The sequence below is a fragment of the Leucoraja erinacea genome, chromosome 15 (genome assembly GCF_028641065.1).
Source record: "Leucoraja erinacea ecotype New England chromosome 15, Leri_hhj_1, whole genome shotgun sequence".
Classification (NCBI taxonomy): Eukaryota; Metazoa; Chordata; class Chondrichthyes; order Rajiformes; family Rajidae; genus Leucoraja; species Leucoraja erinaceus.
In genome coordinates this window covers 27419362-27433460 of record NC_073391.1, presented here as the reverse complement: position 1 = coordinate 27433460, position 14099 = coordinate 27419362, and the positions used below count along the sequence as shown (strand labels likewise).

Genomic DNA, 14099 nt, shown 5'->3' with positions numbered 1-14099 from the left:
TCCAAGTAAGATTATTTTATATTTGTTTCAGAATGCTTCAATCTATGATAACTGAAAATTTCATTCAGTTCTCTTAATTTTTAAGAAGGTTATGGGCTTTTGACTGTCCACGATCACAGCTTTTTTGTTATGTCCATAGAAAATCAATAGGGAACAAGATGCTAATTTCCGAGTATGAAAATGGCCATAACTTTTTTATTACTTGAGATATGAAAGTGAATTAGGTGTCAAATTAAACTTATTGTTATGCTTTATCTGATGGGATAAATTGCAGACTTGATTTTTTAAATCTCAAAATTTTGTAACATTGCTACACCCAGCATCCCATCCCACCTACAATAAAGGGAAATTTACAGTGGCCAAGTAATCTACTAATCCATTTATGTGTGAGAAAATGGGAATACTAAGAGGAAATTTGTGTGATTTCTACTGAGATCGATGTGGAATTTGAATTTAAACCCAAAATTAAAGCATTTTCATGTTTGCAACTTTCATTTTTGCCATTAGATTTGATTCCTTTTTGTTGGTCCTGCCTGGCTTCATGCCATTTAATGACAAACCATTTATTATTGCCGTGGCAGTGCTCCTCCCCACCTGGTCTTTTGAAAATCACCACGTTCAATCTGTCAATCACTGTGATTCCCTAACTAACCTTGTCTACCTGAATCTTTGCTTTCCTACTTTAAGTCTGTGCCTTAAAGTCTAAAACCCCTGTCCCACGGTACGAGTTCATTCCAAGAGCTCTCCCGAGTTTAAAAATTTATCAAACTCCCGGTAAGCACGGAGAATGAACGTAGTGGGTACGTCGGAGCTCGGGACGTCTCTTAGTGCTAACGGCAGGTACTCGGGAAGACTCGCTAACGGCAGGTAAGCACGGGAAGACTCGTGAAGATTTTTCAACATGATGAAAAATGTCCACGAGAGCCCCGAGTACCGACGAGTGGCCATTACCGTAAATCTCCGAGTTCGAATCGGGGCAAACTCGGGAGAACTCTTGGAATGAACGCGTACCATGGGACAGGGCTATTACTCTGCCAATAACTCTTTGTCATTTTCCCCAGCATTTTTAGTTTTGATTCTTGTTTGGTAACTTGATGAGCACCTTGGATGCCTTACTACATTAAACGCACAATATAAGTTGGTAATGTTTTTGGATTGTTAGTTCTGTTCTGTTGACTATGGATTGAGGAAATCCACTGTAAAATGTGATTTCAATGCCTATACTTCTCAACATAAGTAGACTTTAGATGCAAGTAAACTTTGGTTAGCTGTTTCCTGTATCAGTCTTTATGTTGTATTGAAGCCAGCTAAAGACTGATGCAGGAAACGGCTAACCAAAGTTTACATGCATCAAATATCTACTTAAGACTGCTGATTTGAGAGCTGATTAGACAGATTATTCAACTCTATTTGTTGCAGTAGTGTGTTTTATAGTAACTATATACACCCCTTGCATCATTTACATAATTCCTTTGCCAGATTGACATGTTGCTGAAGGAATACCAAGTGTCTGGAGATGTAGGAGAAGCTGAACGTTGTCTGCGGGAACTTGAAGTGCCACACTTTCACCACGAGCTTGTGTACAAGGTACCCAATGGATGAAGTCTTCTTCACATTAGGCAAATATGGCAATAGTGTTCACAATACAATAGAGTACAATAGAGTTGAGATGAACATCGGCATGTCAAAGTCTATAGAGTAATAGCAAAAGGCTATTTTTTAGAAGATGAAAGTAGTACTGGGGCATAATAAAATGGACAACAGTACTGGTAAACTATGATCTGGAAGAGCAGCAGGAAATATTTAACTGAGCCTTGGAGGAAAAAACATCCATTTAAAAAAATAACCCCATTAAAAACACACTATGGATGAGTTAAGTTGCAGGAGAAATTGAGTGCAAGGAAAGGCATATTTACTATGTATTCGAACAGCATAATGCAACAAGGAGGAAACAATTAAGAAAGATAATTATAATAAGATTTTTGTATGAGGATATATGCTGGTTTGAAGATACACTACAAGGAAACAAATGAGGGACCATATTAAAAGCATTTTGATTCTAAAAGTTTTTAGAAGTTTGATAATATGCTATTTAGCGACGACGGCCATTATGCATCTGATTAAAAACAGTTGATGGATAAAGACAATGAATACATAAATGGCTTTGGTAATTAAAATGGTTGAACAACACTTAATCAAGCAGTGGTGCAATCAGTAGAGCTGCTGCCTCACAATACAGAGACCTGGGCTCGATCTTGTCCTTGGGTGCTGTCTGGAGTTTCACGTGCTCCCTGTGACTGCAGCGTTTCCTCTGGGTTCTCCCGTTTCCTTCCACATCCCAAAGATGTGCAGGTTTGTAGTTCAATTGACCCCAATTTATAAGGAGTGAATGCCAAAGTGGTATAACATAGACCTAGTGTGATAAATGGCTGGTATGGACAGTGAGCTGAAGGGCCTGTTTCCTTGCTGTATCTTTCAATCAAGCAAATGGTGATTATTCAAAGCCCATTGCAGTTGATACAGTTCTGCAGATTTCACACTTCTGCAGATTTCATATGTGAACTCTAGCTGCAAGCTGTAACTCTGCAGGGCTGATGTCTGGGCTGTCAACTCTACTGTTTGCTATCTCGAAGGTTTGATCACATGTTCTAACCAAATTACATCCACAATTATTATTAGATTAATTTACCTTTCCATTGGCTGATTTTATACCAGCAGCAATCATTTGTTGAATTCCAAGCATCGTGATAATACTATCAAGAAAATGGATTGTTAAAAGTTCAATATCGATAATCAAAAACTACGGCAATGGTTTGTTTTACATAGATTTGGATGATTTAAAAGTAATTCATTTTGTTTGAGGCTAGAATTGATTGAAGATATCAACATATCAAGTTGAAATTGAAAGCAGGGAAACGGGGACAGCTTAACTCCCCTCGGGCCACCATCTACCTTCAACCAGTTTCCGACTTTGGATGGTGATGTCTTCAATACACGTGTCCGTGGCAACAGAGCACCCATTGTCCCAGAGATAGTTCTGGTTATCTGCCACTGAATAATGCAATTGTTATTACCCAAGTTTTCAATCAGTTGCTATTCCCAAGCACTAAGTTGCATGCCTTATTGTAAGCTGTGAATGGATGGTGAGGTGTAGATTTCTTAATTCATAATCAAAATGCGTATCAATCCCAATTATCTGGGGCCATCAGTGAGAATGTGTTTTGAGGATGCCTGTATGTATTTAGTTGTTAAGAATGTAAGCAGTTTTTAAGAATGTAAGTAGAATACAAACCCTTGTGCCTGCTCAGCCATCTAATGAGATCAAGGCTGATCCTTTAGATAAACACAAAATGCTGGAATAACTCAGCGGGTCAGGCAGCACCCCGGGACCAAAGGAGTGGGTGACGTTTTGGGTCGGAGTCTTTCAGACGACCTTCAGCAGACTCAAGAAAGGTTCTGACCTGAAACATCACCCATTCCTTTTCTCCAGGGATGCTGCCTGACTTGCTGAGTTACTCCAGCATTTTGCGGCTTATTTTTGATCGTGTGTTTATGGATGAGAACCATCTTTATTATTATTTATCCATGGCTGTTTGAGATTATAGAAAATTAATTTGAATTCCTTCACCTTATACTATAGTTAGCAAGGAGACAAAGGGATAGTAATTTCCTTCGGGTGGCTAGGGCAGGACCAAAACGATCTATCTTTAATATAAACCAGCATCTGCAGTTCCTTCCTTCACAGGCTGATCCTCTACCTTGCTTTCGCAGTGTTAACCTCCAATCCTTTCACTTCCTTAATATCCAAAATAATTATCAATTGACTGAGCTTCCCATCCTCCTCAATGAATAAACAGACCCTACCGCTGAACATGCCCACGCTGACCAAAGTGTCCCATCTATACTAGTCCCACCTGCCTGCATTTGGTCCATGACCCTCTAACCTATCCTTTTCGTGTACCTGTCTAAATGTTTTAAATGTTTAAACGTATATTTTGAATTTTTCAATTCTGAAAAATCAGTCTCGGGACTAATTGCCATGTCATTGAGAGCTGAAGTTCGTAGCATTTAAATATTTTCACAGAATGGATAAAACATTAATTACTCCTTTGCATTTTGGTTCGGAAAGCCTTTGAATTAGATTGGGTAATATTGCAATGTTTAAGTAACTTGTTCTTTAACCAATACTTTTTTTTTAATGTTTAGGCTATAGTGATGGTTCTTGAATCAACTGGGGAAACCACCGTTAAAATGATACTAAAGATGCTGAAATCCTTGTGGGAATCTATCATCACTGTGGACCAAATGAACAGAGTAAGTGTGCCACCTACTGGGCAACACAAGTGTATGCTGATGCTTCCAGCTCAGTTTAGTTTATTTATTGTGCTTTTAAGCTTCACAGACCGGTTGAAGACTGGATGTCAGAAAATTAACTTTGCCTCCTCTAAATAAGATGTAGAAGTGGGATTGCAAAGTGGCATGTGAGGGAGAAGAGAACAATGTTAACAGAAACAGAAAACGCTTCCCTGGAGGGAGAAATTAGTTTTGGGTTGAATATACTCTAATTTGTTTTCGATCAGCATTATCCATGCTGGCATGCATGGATATTGAAACCTCTCTGATAGCATTTTTATTACAAGATGTGGTGAAAGATTCTCCTGCTTCAAAAAAAAATGTGCTGTTTAATTCTAAAAATCAGTTTCTCAAATTGCAGGGGTTTGAGCGTGTATACAAAGAAATTCCAGACATCCATTTAGATGTGCCGCAGGCTTACACGGTAATGGAACAGTTTGTGGAACAGTGCCATCAAATGGGGATCATAGTGAAAGAGCTGAGAGATCTTTGTCCCTCTAGGTGAGTAACATTGTAGGGGAACACTCATTACCCAGGTCACTGTGTGAATATCAATTCAAAATGTTATTTCATAAATATCTTTCAAGTTAGTGGGGTGTACCAGGTTGGTGCGGTATAACCAGAACTGCAACAGATTTTGAAAAGATGACTATGCTGTAAACCTACATCTCGTGAAACCTTTTCTGCAGCTAAAACCTCTGACTCCCTAAATATTATTACAATGCCTCATATACGATTTTGCTGTGATGTTTCTTCTCTTCCATTTGTTATAAAACTGTAAATGTATATAAAATGTGTTATTTGCTATTAATGGTAACCTAATCTCAACCCATATTTTAATGTATTTCACTCTGCCCCATGTCTAATTCAAGGCTATTTCTGTGCTAATGTCACACGAATTTTTGTTTACGTTACCTGAACTTACTTTTATTTAATGTTTCTTTAAGGGGACGCAAACGCTTCGTAAGTGAAGGAGATGGCGGACGCTTCAAGTGAAAAAAGTTGTCAGATGAATGGCACGTGTTCCTTCATTTAAAAAAAAATTTGTGCAGTCATATTTTGATTATAGCTTTTCAGTCCACACAGTTCATATTACTTGTGAACTTTGGGGATGGGTTAAACCTCATTAAATATTTGAGTGCATTCACTGCGAAAACAGAACCAAAAAGCACTTAACATGTAGGGTATAGATTTTCTTTTTCCAGGGATGGGGGTGGTGTTGGAATCGAATTTACAACAGTGCCGCATGCTTGTGGTAATTGAAAATAAGCTACTTAAGGGTTGAAGTAATCTGATCATTCCATAGTGTTGTGCAAACATCACTGCCACGCCTTTCTGAATGCCAAGGTCTTCAAAAGGACTGGTTTAAGTACTGAAATCTGTATGAATGGGTTACACATGCTGTGTGTAACAGATCTCTTCTTGGCTGCTAATGCTAAAAATATATGCTTCAAGCAGTTTAAAAGCTGGACTCTACCTTTCTGTACAAGTTCCAGCAGAATGTATAAAATGTCCTTTTGACTTGCATTAAAAATTGATTCTGAAGATGGAATATGGCAGTGGATGTGTTTTTCTTCCTTGCATAATATAAAAATCAAACATTTAATACATTTTATATCTTCCCCATGGCCAATATTTTTCCACTAGTGTTATAATGGAGTGCAGGGGTGGCGCAGCGGTCAGAGTTGCTGCCAGGGACCCAGGTTCGATCCTGACTAAGGGTGCTCTCTGTATGAAGTTTGTACGTTCTCCCCTTGACCTGCGTGGGTTTCCTCCCACACCCCCAAAGATGTACAGGATTGTAGATTAATTGGTTTGGTAGAAATGTAAAATTGTCCCTAGTGTGTAGGATAGTTTTAATGTGCAGGGATTGCTGATCGGCGCGGCTCTGGGCCGAAGGGCCTGTTTCTGCGCTATATCTCTAAACTAAACTCTAATGTGGTTTCTTACAAAGTATGGAGTAAAGTTGGAAATTGAAGGCACCACCGTTCTGAGCTATTTCTAATAAGAAACAAGTATTTAAAGAACTCTAATTACATCCTTGCATTCAACAAGGTTCTTTAAGGTGAGCAGAGACAAATGCACATAGAACGATCCCAATAGTATCATCTATATCAGCAAACTATGGCCTCCGGGCCGAATGCCGAAATCATCCGCCCCGCAGGCGTTTTTTTTTTCCCGTGATGGTCCAGCCCGCAGACTTCCTTCATCTTCAGTACCTCCCGGGACAGGTGACGCAAGGAGGCCTGCAATGGCGGAGCCGACGAGCGCTGAGTTCTGGTTGTACCGCATCCTGCTTAAAGCCACCGGCATGGCCGCGCACTTTCTGTGTCTGGGCTTCACTGTCGGTATCGGGGTTGTCAGAAGGCCATGGACGAGTGAGTATGAGTATTTGAGCCACCGTCTCCAGGACAGAGCCAAGGCAATGGTCCGTAGGTGCACCATGTTCGTGAGCGCCCGTAACTAGGGGCCAGTGCTCCAGGTGGCATCCCCGAAGGGGCGGGATCTATGGGAACACGTGATTTGATGTCTGCCACCCGGGGTGGGATTCATGTGTATACGTGATAGATGTGGCCTGCCATCCGCTCACAGACGTGCGTCCTGGCCTCTATGCAGAACAAGGTTGCCGACCCCTGATCTATATAAATAAGTTAATCTGCTGTGATGGAGAATGCCAGGACGTTAACTATTGGCAACACAATGTCACTTTGAACCATCACAACTGGGAGTGTAGCTTCTTATTTTTGTCAATGCAGTATGTCCTCTAAATATCGAATTAGAGCTGCTATCTTGAACTGACGGTTGAACCCTTAACTTACGGACACAAATGAGAATGCTGGCTACACCATTTGAACAACTAGGAGTTAAATACTGATATTCTTCGAATGAAAGTAACTTATTTAATTAGATCGGAATACTACAATAAGCATACTCTTTTACTTGGTCATGTTTTTCTAATACTTGCTTCAATTCTAATATATTAATAATAATATAGAACTAATAATATAGAGTTAAATAGAACTAATCACTCAGCCATGCTGACCAAGATGCCCTCTATGCTAGTCGCATTTGAGACCTGACCCAAATTCCTCTGAGTTCATGACCCTTTATGCCAATATTAATCCCACATTACTGAACTACACGCAGGGCAAATATCTTATTGCTTCTGGTCTTGAGTTTTGCTGTTCAGGTATGTTTTTCCACATGTACTGTTGACTGGCATGTGCTATTATGATACACAGTCTAAGTACAGGGCTCAATAATCTTCTATGCTGTACATCACCCAAGTAAAAAGACGGATTTGTTTTTAAAACATGAATAACAGGCCCCTGACATTTAAAAAAAAGTACAATTGAGCCCAATATAAAATGAGGAATTATCCTTTATTTAAAGAAACATTTAATTTTATTACAGGTTTATTAGGAATGCCTTTGTGGGTGGTTTTACAGATATAATTCAGCGCTGTGAAGTCATCCTACTGCTGTTGTCTTTGTGCCAGCTCCTGTTGCCGTATGGTAGCCTCTGCTTCCCTTTGCATTTTCTCCATCTTCTCCAATGTTACTGATTTAAGTGGCAGCAGTTTTGGTTTGCAGAGTACCATAGTTGGGGTATCCTCAAAGGAGAGTTGACCTAACATAAATACATTAAGGAACATAAAAAATGCTGTATTGCTGCTGTCATTTTGCATTATTCTTAAGACAACTGAATCTGCAACTGACATCTTATTGTCATTTGCTTTTCAGAATGTTCTTAATTGTCTTGCAATCACATTAAAAATCGGTTCCCTGGTTGTACAACAGTGGAAACACCTTCTCTGAGAACATCCCCAGTTTACGTAGATAAATTGTAGATGCTGGTTTTCAAAAAGGTATGCTCTCTATCCCATTGAGTTACTCAAGCATTTTGTGAGCATCTCTGGAGGACATAGATATATAATGGTTTGGATCGGGAGATTCTTGGAAGTGATGGGTGAATAAGTAAGAGGGTTTGTTCGGCAGATAGATAGATGGACAAAGGCCGGAGATGGGAAGATTATAAAAGTCTGTGAGATAAACAGAACGGGTACAAAATGTGAAGTCAAAAGAAAGGTATATAGTAGAAAGTGAATGGGTCATTGTTGGTTACCTAAAACTGGAGAAATCAATGTTCATACCATTTGGGTTGTAAGCTACCCAAGTGGAATGAGTGCTGTTCCTCCAGTTTATCTGTGGTCTCACTCTTGACAGTGGAGATCTTTAAGGACAACCTGTGGTTGTATTACCAGTCCTCAACCACCCCAGTTTATGCGTTGTATTACCATAAATTGGGTTGTTTGTCCTTGCACCCATCGTACTAAATCATTCTTGTACCATAGCAGTGCATTCATTACCCCAGCACTGTTCTGGCTGGAAATGAATACTCAGTACAAACTGAGCAGCCCAGAGCAGGCATTGTTAATATTTTCTAAAATATTAAAATAAATAATAACATGCCACTGGGTCATTGGAAAATCTAAATGATGAATGTCTAAAATGTTCTGTTACTTGCTACTTGTGCTAGTTTTTACATGTTTCATCCCTCATCCAAGCTAATTTTGTCCAAATAATTTGACATAGTCAACAAATGTTTGATTTGCCTGCCTGCAAAAAAAATCAATAGCCTACAATTATAATCTCAAATCAATCACAATGTAAATGATCACTTTGAACGCCAATATAAATTACAGAAGCTATAGAATACATTTCTACAAAATAAATTAAAAATACATGCAATCATATTTCTACATTTTGATTTGCAGCACTAAAGCTTTGACTGAGAATAACCTTAGAGTAATAATCATTCTGTTTGCTATGATATATTTATTAAACTTTATCAAGAGTTTTTTTTAGAAATTGACTCCAATTCAGCCCATTTTGAAGAATTTTCCTTATGACTATAATTCCTTGGTGGTTGTTTATAAACAAACTATATTTGAAAACTGATCTTTAACCTACAGTGAAATATGAACTGCAACACTATTCAGAAGATTAGTCAGGTGGAGACTGCTCTGGTGTAGTGAGAATAATAGTAACCCAAAAGATAGCCCAGTTACACATTAAGATAATATAATCAGGTTTGCTTAAGAGTAAATTTATAATTGGCAGGACCTGATATTAAAAGCCATAATTTATATTATCTGTGCTTCCTACTGACAGGTCCTATTTCTTCCCCATACATATGCCCTAGAATTTCCATGTCCGAACAACTCTTGCCGTTCCCTGCCCGAGTCAACTATATCCTCCAAATGATCAGTAATTTAACGTTCTGGAAAACGTAATTAGACGAGAACAGAATGCACATTGCTGAAACTCACTTTACACAATCTACAGAAACCTGATTTCTAAGCCCAGAGTAGGTGAATCGAGGACATGAGGGAAAAGATTTAATAGGAATCTGAGGGGTAGCTTTTTCACACAAATGGGTAGTGGGTGTATGGAACAAGCTGCCAGAGGAGGTAGTTGAGGCTGGGACTATCCCAAAATTTAACAAACAGACAGGGTCATGAGTAGGACAGGTTTGGAGGGATATGGACCAAACTTGGGCATGTGGGACTAGTGTAGCTGGGACACATTGGCGGGTGTGTGCAAGTTGGGCCGAATGGTCTGTTTCCACACTGTATCACTCTGACTAGAAGAACCACTCATGGCACGTGCATCCCAATACATCCCCAAATGGGGGAGGAAAAAAAGTAGGGATGAAGTAGCAAGTTATTCTCCTCTAAAATGTCAATACAAGTAGACCATTTACTTTTTTTTGGATCTGCGCACCATCCAAAACAGCAATTCTCAGCCAGTTTTAAAAAATTTATTCAAACAACGTAAGTTAGTTCCAACTGGTTTAGGGTTTTTCAGATTTGGCCTTCAGTAACTACCCTATCTGTTAAAACGTTTTTGATCTCTATCAGCTGGTTTACTGAGGTCAAGGAAAGAGAGTTCACGTCGCGGCTCTGATTTTACCAATCTTTCCACCACCACGCACAAGAAGCGCAAGGCAGACACCATTGTATGCAGATGCTGAGAAATGTATTCAGCTCTGGCTAAACAACTAATCTTGTGTGTGGACACGATAAGAAGAAGAAGCTGGTTTACTAACATTTTTGCACAACATTCTGCATAACAAAAATGTGCATGATTTACTAAGTTCCCTCTAGATTTTGATCTTAAGATGGAAGTTGTCAGTACTGTGGATTTTCAGCTAACAAAGTATCAATCCAAAACAAGTACATAGTAAAGTTAAACAAAGATGTACCTTGTTTAGGAAGGACTTCTCGAAATATGGACTTTACTTCAGGCATTGTTAACCCCGTTCACAATTTATCTACAATGTTTAATTTCCTGAAAATACAAAAACATAACACAAATATTTATGTCTTATTTACTGTAACAGCTTAAATTGCCATAGGGAAGGGAGAAGTGGTAGAACAATGTGGAACGGAGAATGGGGAGACAATGTGGGGAGGGGAAAGGCTGTGGGCGAACAAAACAGGGAACTGAGATAATGGGGAATGGAGAAAGATAATGTGGAGAGGAGAATGGACAGTCTGTGAGGACAAAACAGAAGATAATGTGGGGAGAGGTTATGGGAGGATATAATGTGAGGGGAATGGGGAGATGCTGTGTGAGGACAGGCTGAAGAGGAGAGTGGGGAGAGTTTGTGGGAGATCATAATGGGGAAGAACTTTACAGGATATAAAGAGAGAATATAATTAGAAATATCATGAGAAAGGAAAGGAGAAGCTGTAGGAAGACCTGATGAGGGGGAAGAGGCAGTAGGTTGATATAATGAGGGGAGGGAGTGGCGACGGGAGGATAATGTGGGGAAGGAAGACTGCAGGAGGACATAATATAGGGCGTTAGAGACTGCAGGACACAGTATGAAGGGGAGGGGGGGGGGGGGGAGGCTGCAGGAGGACACATCATGGAGAGGGGGATAGGCTGCAAGAGGATAGAGTATGGAGAGGTTGCAGGGGAACCTATGGAATCCGAAAGGCAGCTGAAGACATAATATGGGAGAGGCAGCAACGGTTGCCATGGAGAAAGTCTGCCGCCATGACGAGAGTGTTGCAGCCAGCACGTTTTACCCGAGGCTGCCGTCTCCAACTATGATCTTTGGCCCCGAGTGCGCGCGTGCGGACAGACGGACGAGGCCGGCAGTGGCCGCGCGGCCCCTGGTGATGTCACCACTGATGACGCGCGGAGCACCAGAGCGCTCCCGCTGCGTCAACCGTGACCTCATCGCGTTCCGCCATACGTAACGCCGCGGGCAGCGTCACAAAATACGTGTCCAAAGATCTTACAGCTATTAGCGATCTTTGTACGTGACGGCGAGGCATTACGTCATCCGGAGCCTGCTCCTTGTTTCACTTTATGTCCGGGGACCCACCGTGACCCATCCAGGGTGGTCCTGGAGTCTCAACTAAAGGAATTCTTGAACCATATTAGGCACCTTTAATTCAGTTGATAAATTATACTTAAATAAATAAATAACCCACCGGGTGGCTGCCTCGCCAACAGTCTGTCTGCCCCTTCTTTCTTTGTAGTTTTATAGTATGTGTGATCCGTGTATGTTCTGTTGTTCTGTATTGCCTCAGTGTTTATGTAGCAATGTTACAAAATTTTGAGATTTTAAAAATCAAGTCTTTAATTTATCCCATCAGATAACGCATAAAAAGAAGTTTAATTTGACATCTAATTCACTTTCATATCTTCAGTATTAAAAAAGTTATGGCCATTTTCATACTCGGAAATTGGCATCTTGTTCCCTATTGCTTTTTCATTGCCTTAACACAAAAGCTGTGATCGAGAACATTTAAAAGCCCATAACTTTCTTAAAATTTAAGAGAACTGAAATAAATTTTCAGTTATTATAGATTGAAGCATTCTGAAACAAATATGAAACAATCTTACTTAGATGACTTGAAATTAAAGCATATAGTTAGTTAGTTACCTAAGTGTAGCTAATTACAAAATTCAATTACTAGATCTAAACATCTATCCATTTCTTAAGAATAGATTAACATTTTTAAATAGCCTAAGTGTCCAAATAACATTCAGAATATAACATAATTTTTAAATTTCATTGTCATGGGTTTATAGGCCAAATGGAAGGAATTTAATGTTTAATACCTGTAAATTAATGGCCATTTCAATCAGCTTGCGAGTGGGATTTTCTGGTACGGGACCATTTGGAACGTTGAGGTTGCATTGATTTAGTCCCCATATCGGCAGCAAATACACTGCCGGTTCGTTCGGGGACTAAATCACCGTTTCACAACTTAAAATGTGAATTAAATACATCTTAAGAAACACTTTAATACATAAAAATAAACTACTTTCTTTTACCTGTCCCCTACATAAAATCCGTCCCCGTTATCGGCATTGACGGCTTCAGAAGCTGATTTTAAAATCACTCCAGCGATTAACTTGTCGTGCAAATTTTTTTTTTATAGGCACACAGAACTGCCGTCGGAACGATTCTTTAGCAACATCTTGCACTCCAACAAATATAATTCAGAACCAGGTCGGAAAAAAAAACGCGTTTTAACCCCCCTCCCCCCCTCAAACGCGCCAAAATCGCGCACATGGCCAGTGGCAGAATTGCAGCGCCGCTGAAGGTAAGTATTGTAACATACCTAGTTTATGGCCTGTATTAATTATCCCACTTAAACTAAGTGCTGATTGCAGTGCATTGTAGACAGACAAGGTAGTTAAGAACACAGATGTGCTGTTCCCACTTTTATTGTTATAGATCATAACTGAGCGACGTGAATGATTCTAGTCATTATCCTATTTTTTTTAATGTGATAGCATTGGAGAGGATGCAGAGGGTTTAAGAATAATTGTTGCAAGGAAATATTATCTTGGCTGTCGCTTGTTTCCTTTGGAATAAAGAAGAGTCTGGAATTTAACGGCAATTAATGTTTTTTGGGATCTTGGTCATCCACAGATGAGATTTAAATACTGTGAAAGAAAGAGCTTTAACAGAAAGACACTACAGTGACATTAGAGTAAGGTTATAAACTGAAATAAATAAAAGAGGGGAAAAAACAGTTTAGATGAATGAATAAATAAAGGAAATTTGCGTAACTCAGTGACAACAGTTGTGTAGCCTCACAGCTCCAGTGACTTGGGTTTGATCCTGACCATGGTTGATGTTTGTGTACGACCTGTAAGTTCTCCCAGTGATTATGTGGGTTTACCTCAGGTGCTCCAGAGATCCTGCCTGACCCGCTGAGTTACTCCATCACTTTGTGTCTATCCCTTGTGTTCCTAATGGTGATGGTCTTTTGCAACCCACAGGATATCTTTTCTGCTTTTGTGTACAAAATCATGAGAGGAATAGATCAGGTAGTTGCACAGAGTCTCTTGCCCAGAGTAGGGGAATCGAGGACCAGAGGGCATAGGTTCAAGGTGAAGGGGAAAATATTAAATAGGAATCGAGGGGTAACTCTTTCACACAAAGGGTGGTGGGTGTATGGAACAAACTGCCAGATGAGGTAGTTGAGGCAGGGACTATCCCAACGTTGAAGAACCAGTTAGACAGGTACATGGATAGGACAGATTTGATGGATATGGACCAAGCACAGGCAGGTGGGGCTAATGTAGCTGGGATATGTTGGCCGGTGTGGGCAAGTTGGGCCGAAAAACCTGTTTCCACACTGTATCACTCTATGCTCATCCCAAATTGTTGGACAATTTATACGCCAAGAATCTGCACTTTAAAATTGA

General features: G+C 39.9%; 2 protein-coding genes across 3 annotated transcripts in view; one reads left to right on the top strand and one right to left on the bottom strand.

Moving 5' to 3' along the window:
* pdcd4b (programmed cell death 4b) overlaps positions 1–5905 on the top strand; it is a 29125-nt gene extending 23220 nt beyond the window's left edge. Inside the window, exons 8-11 of the mRNA XM_055646960.1 lie at positions 1480–1587; positions 4207–4314; positions 4715–4854; positions 5301–5905. Of these exons, the coding sequence (XP_055502935.1) occupies positions 1480–1587; positions 4207–4314; positions 4715–4854; positions 5301–5349 (405 nt within the window). The 3' untranslated portion in view covers positions 5350–5905. The remainder of the gene's footprint in view (positions 1–1479; positions 1588–4206; positions 4315–4714; positions 4855–5300) is intronic.
* A 1812-nt stretch (positions 5906–7717) lies between these two features.
* Positions 7718–11598, bottom strand: bbip1 (BBSome interacting protein 1). 2 transcript variants are annotated; one of them, XM_055646962.1, is made up of 3 exons: positions 11453–11598; positions 10621–10706; positions 7718–7983 (listed from the first exon to the last, which is right to left on the bottom strand). In XM_055646962.1, the coding sequence occupies exons 2-3, from the start codon at positions 10664–10666 to the stop codon at positions 7829–7831; spliced, it is 201 nt and encodes a 66-aa protein (XP_055502937.1). In that variant the 5' UTR covers positions 10667–10706; positions 11453–11598; the 3' UTR covers positions 7718–7828. The 2 variants fall into 2 exon arrangements, with proteins under 2 accessions (XP_055502937.1, XP_055502938.1); XM_055646963.1 differs by lacking the exon at positions 11453–11598 and adding an exon at positions 11345–11383.
* Between the last annotated feature and the right edge of the window lie 2501 nt (positions 11599–14099).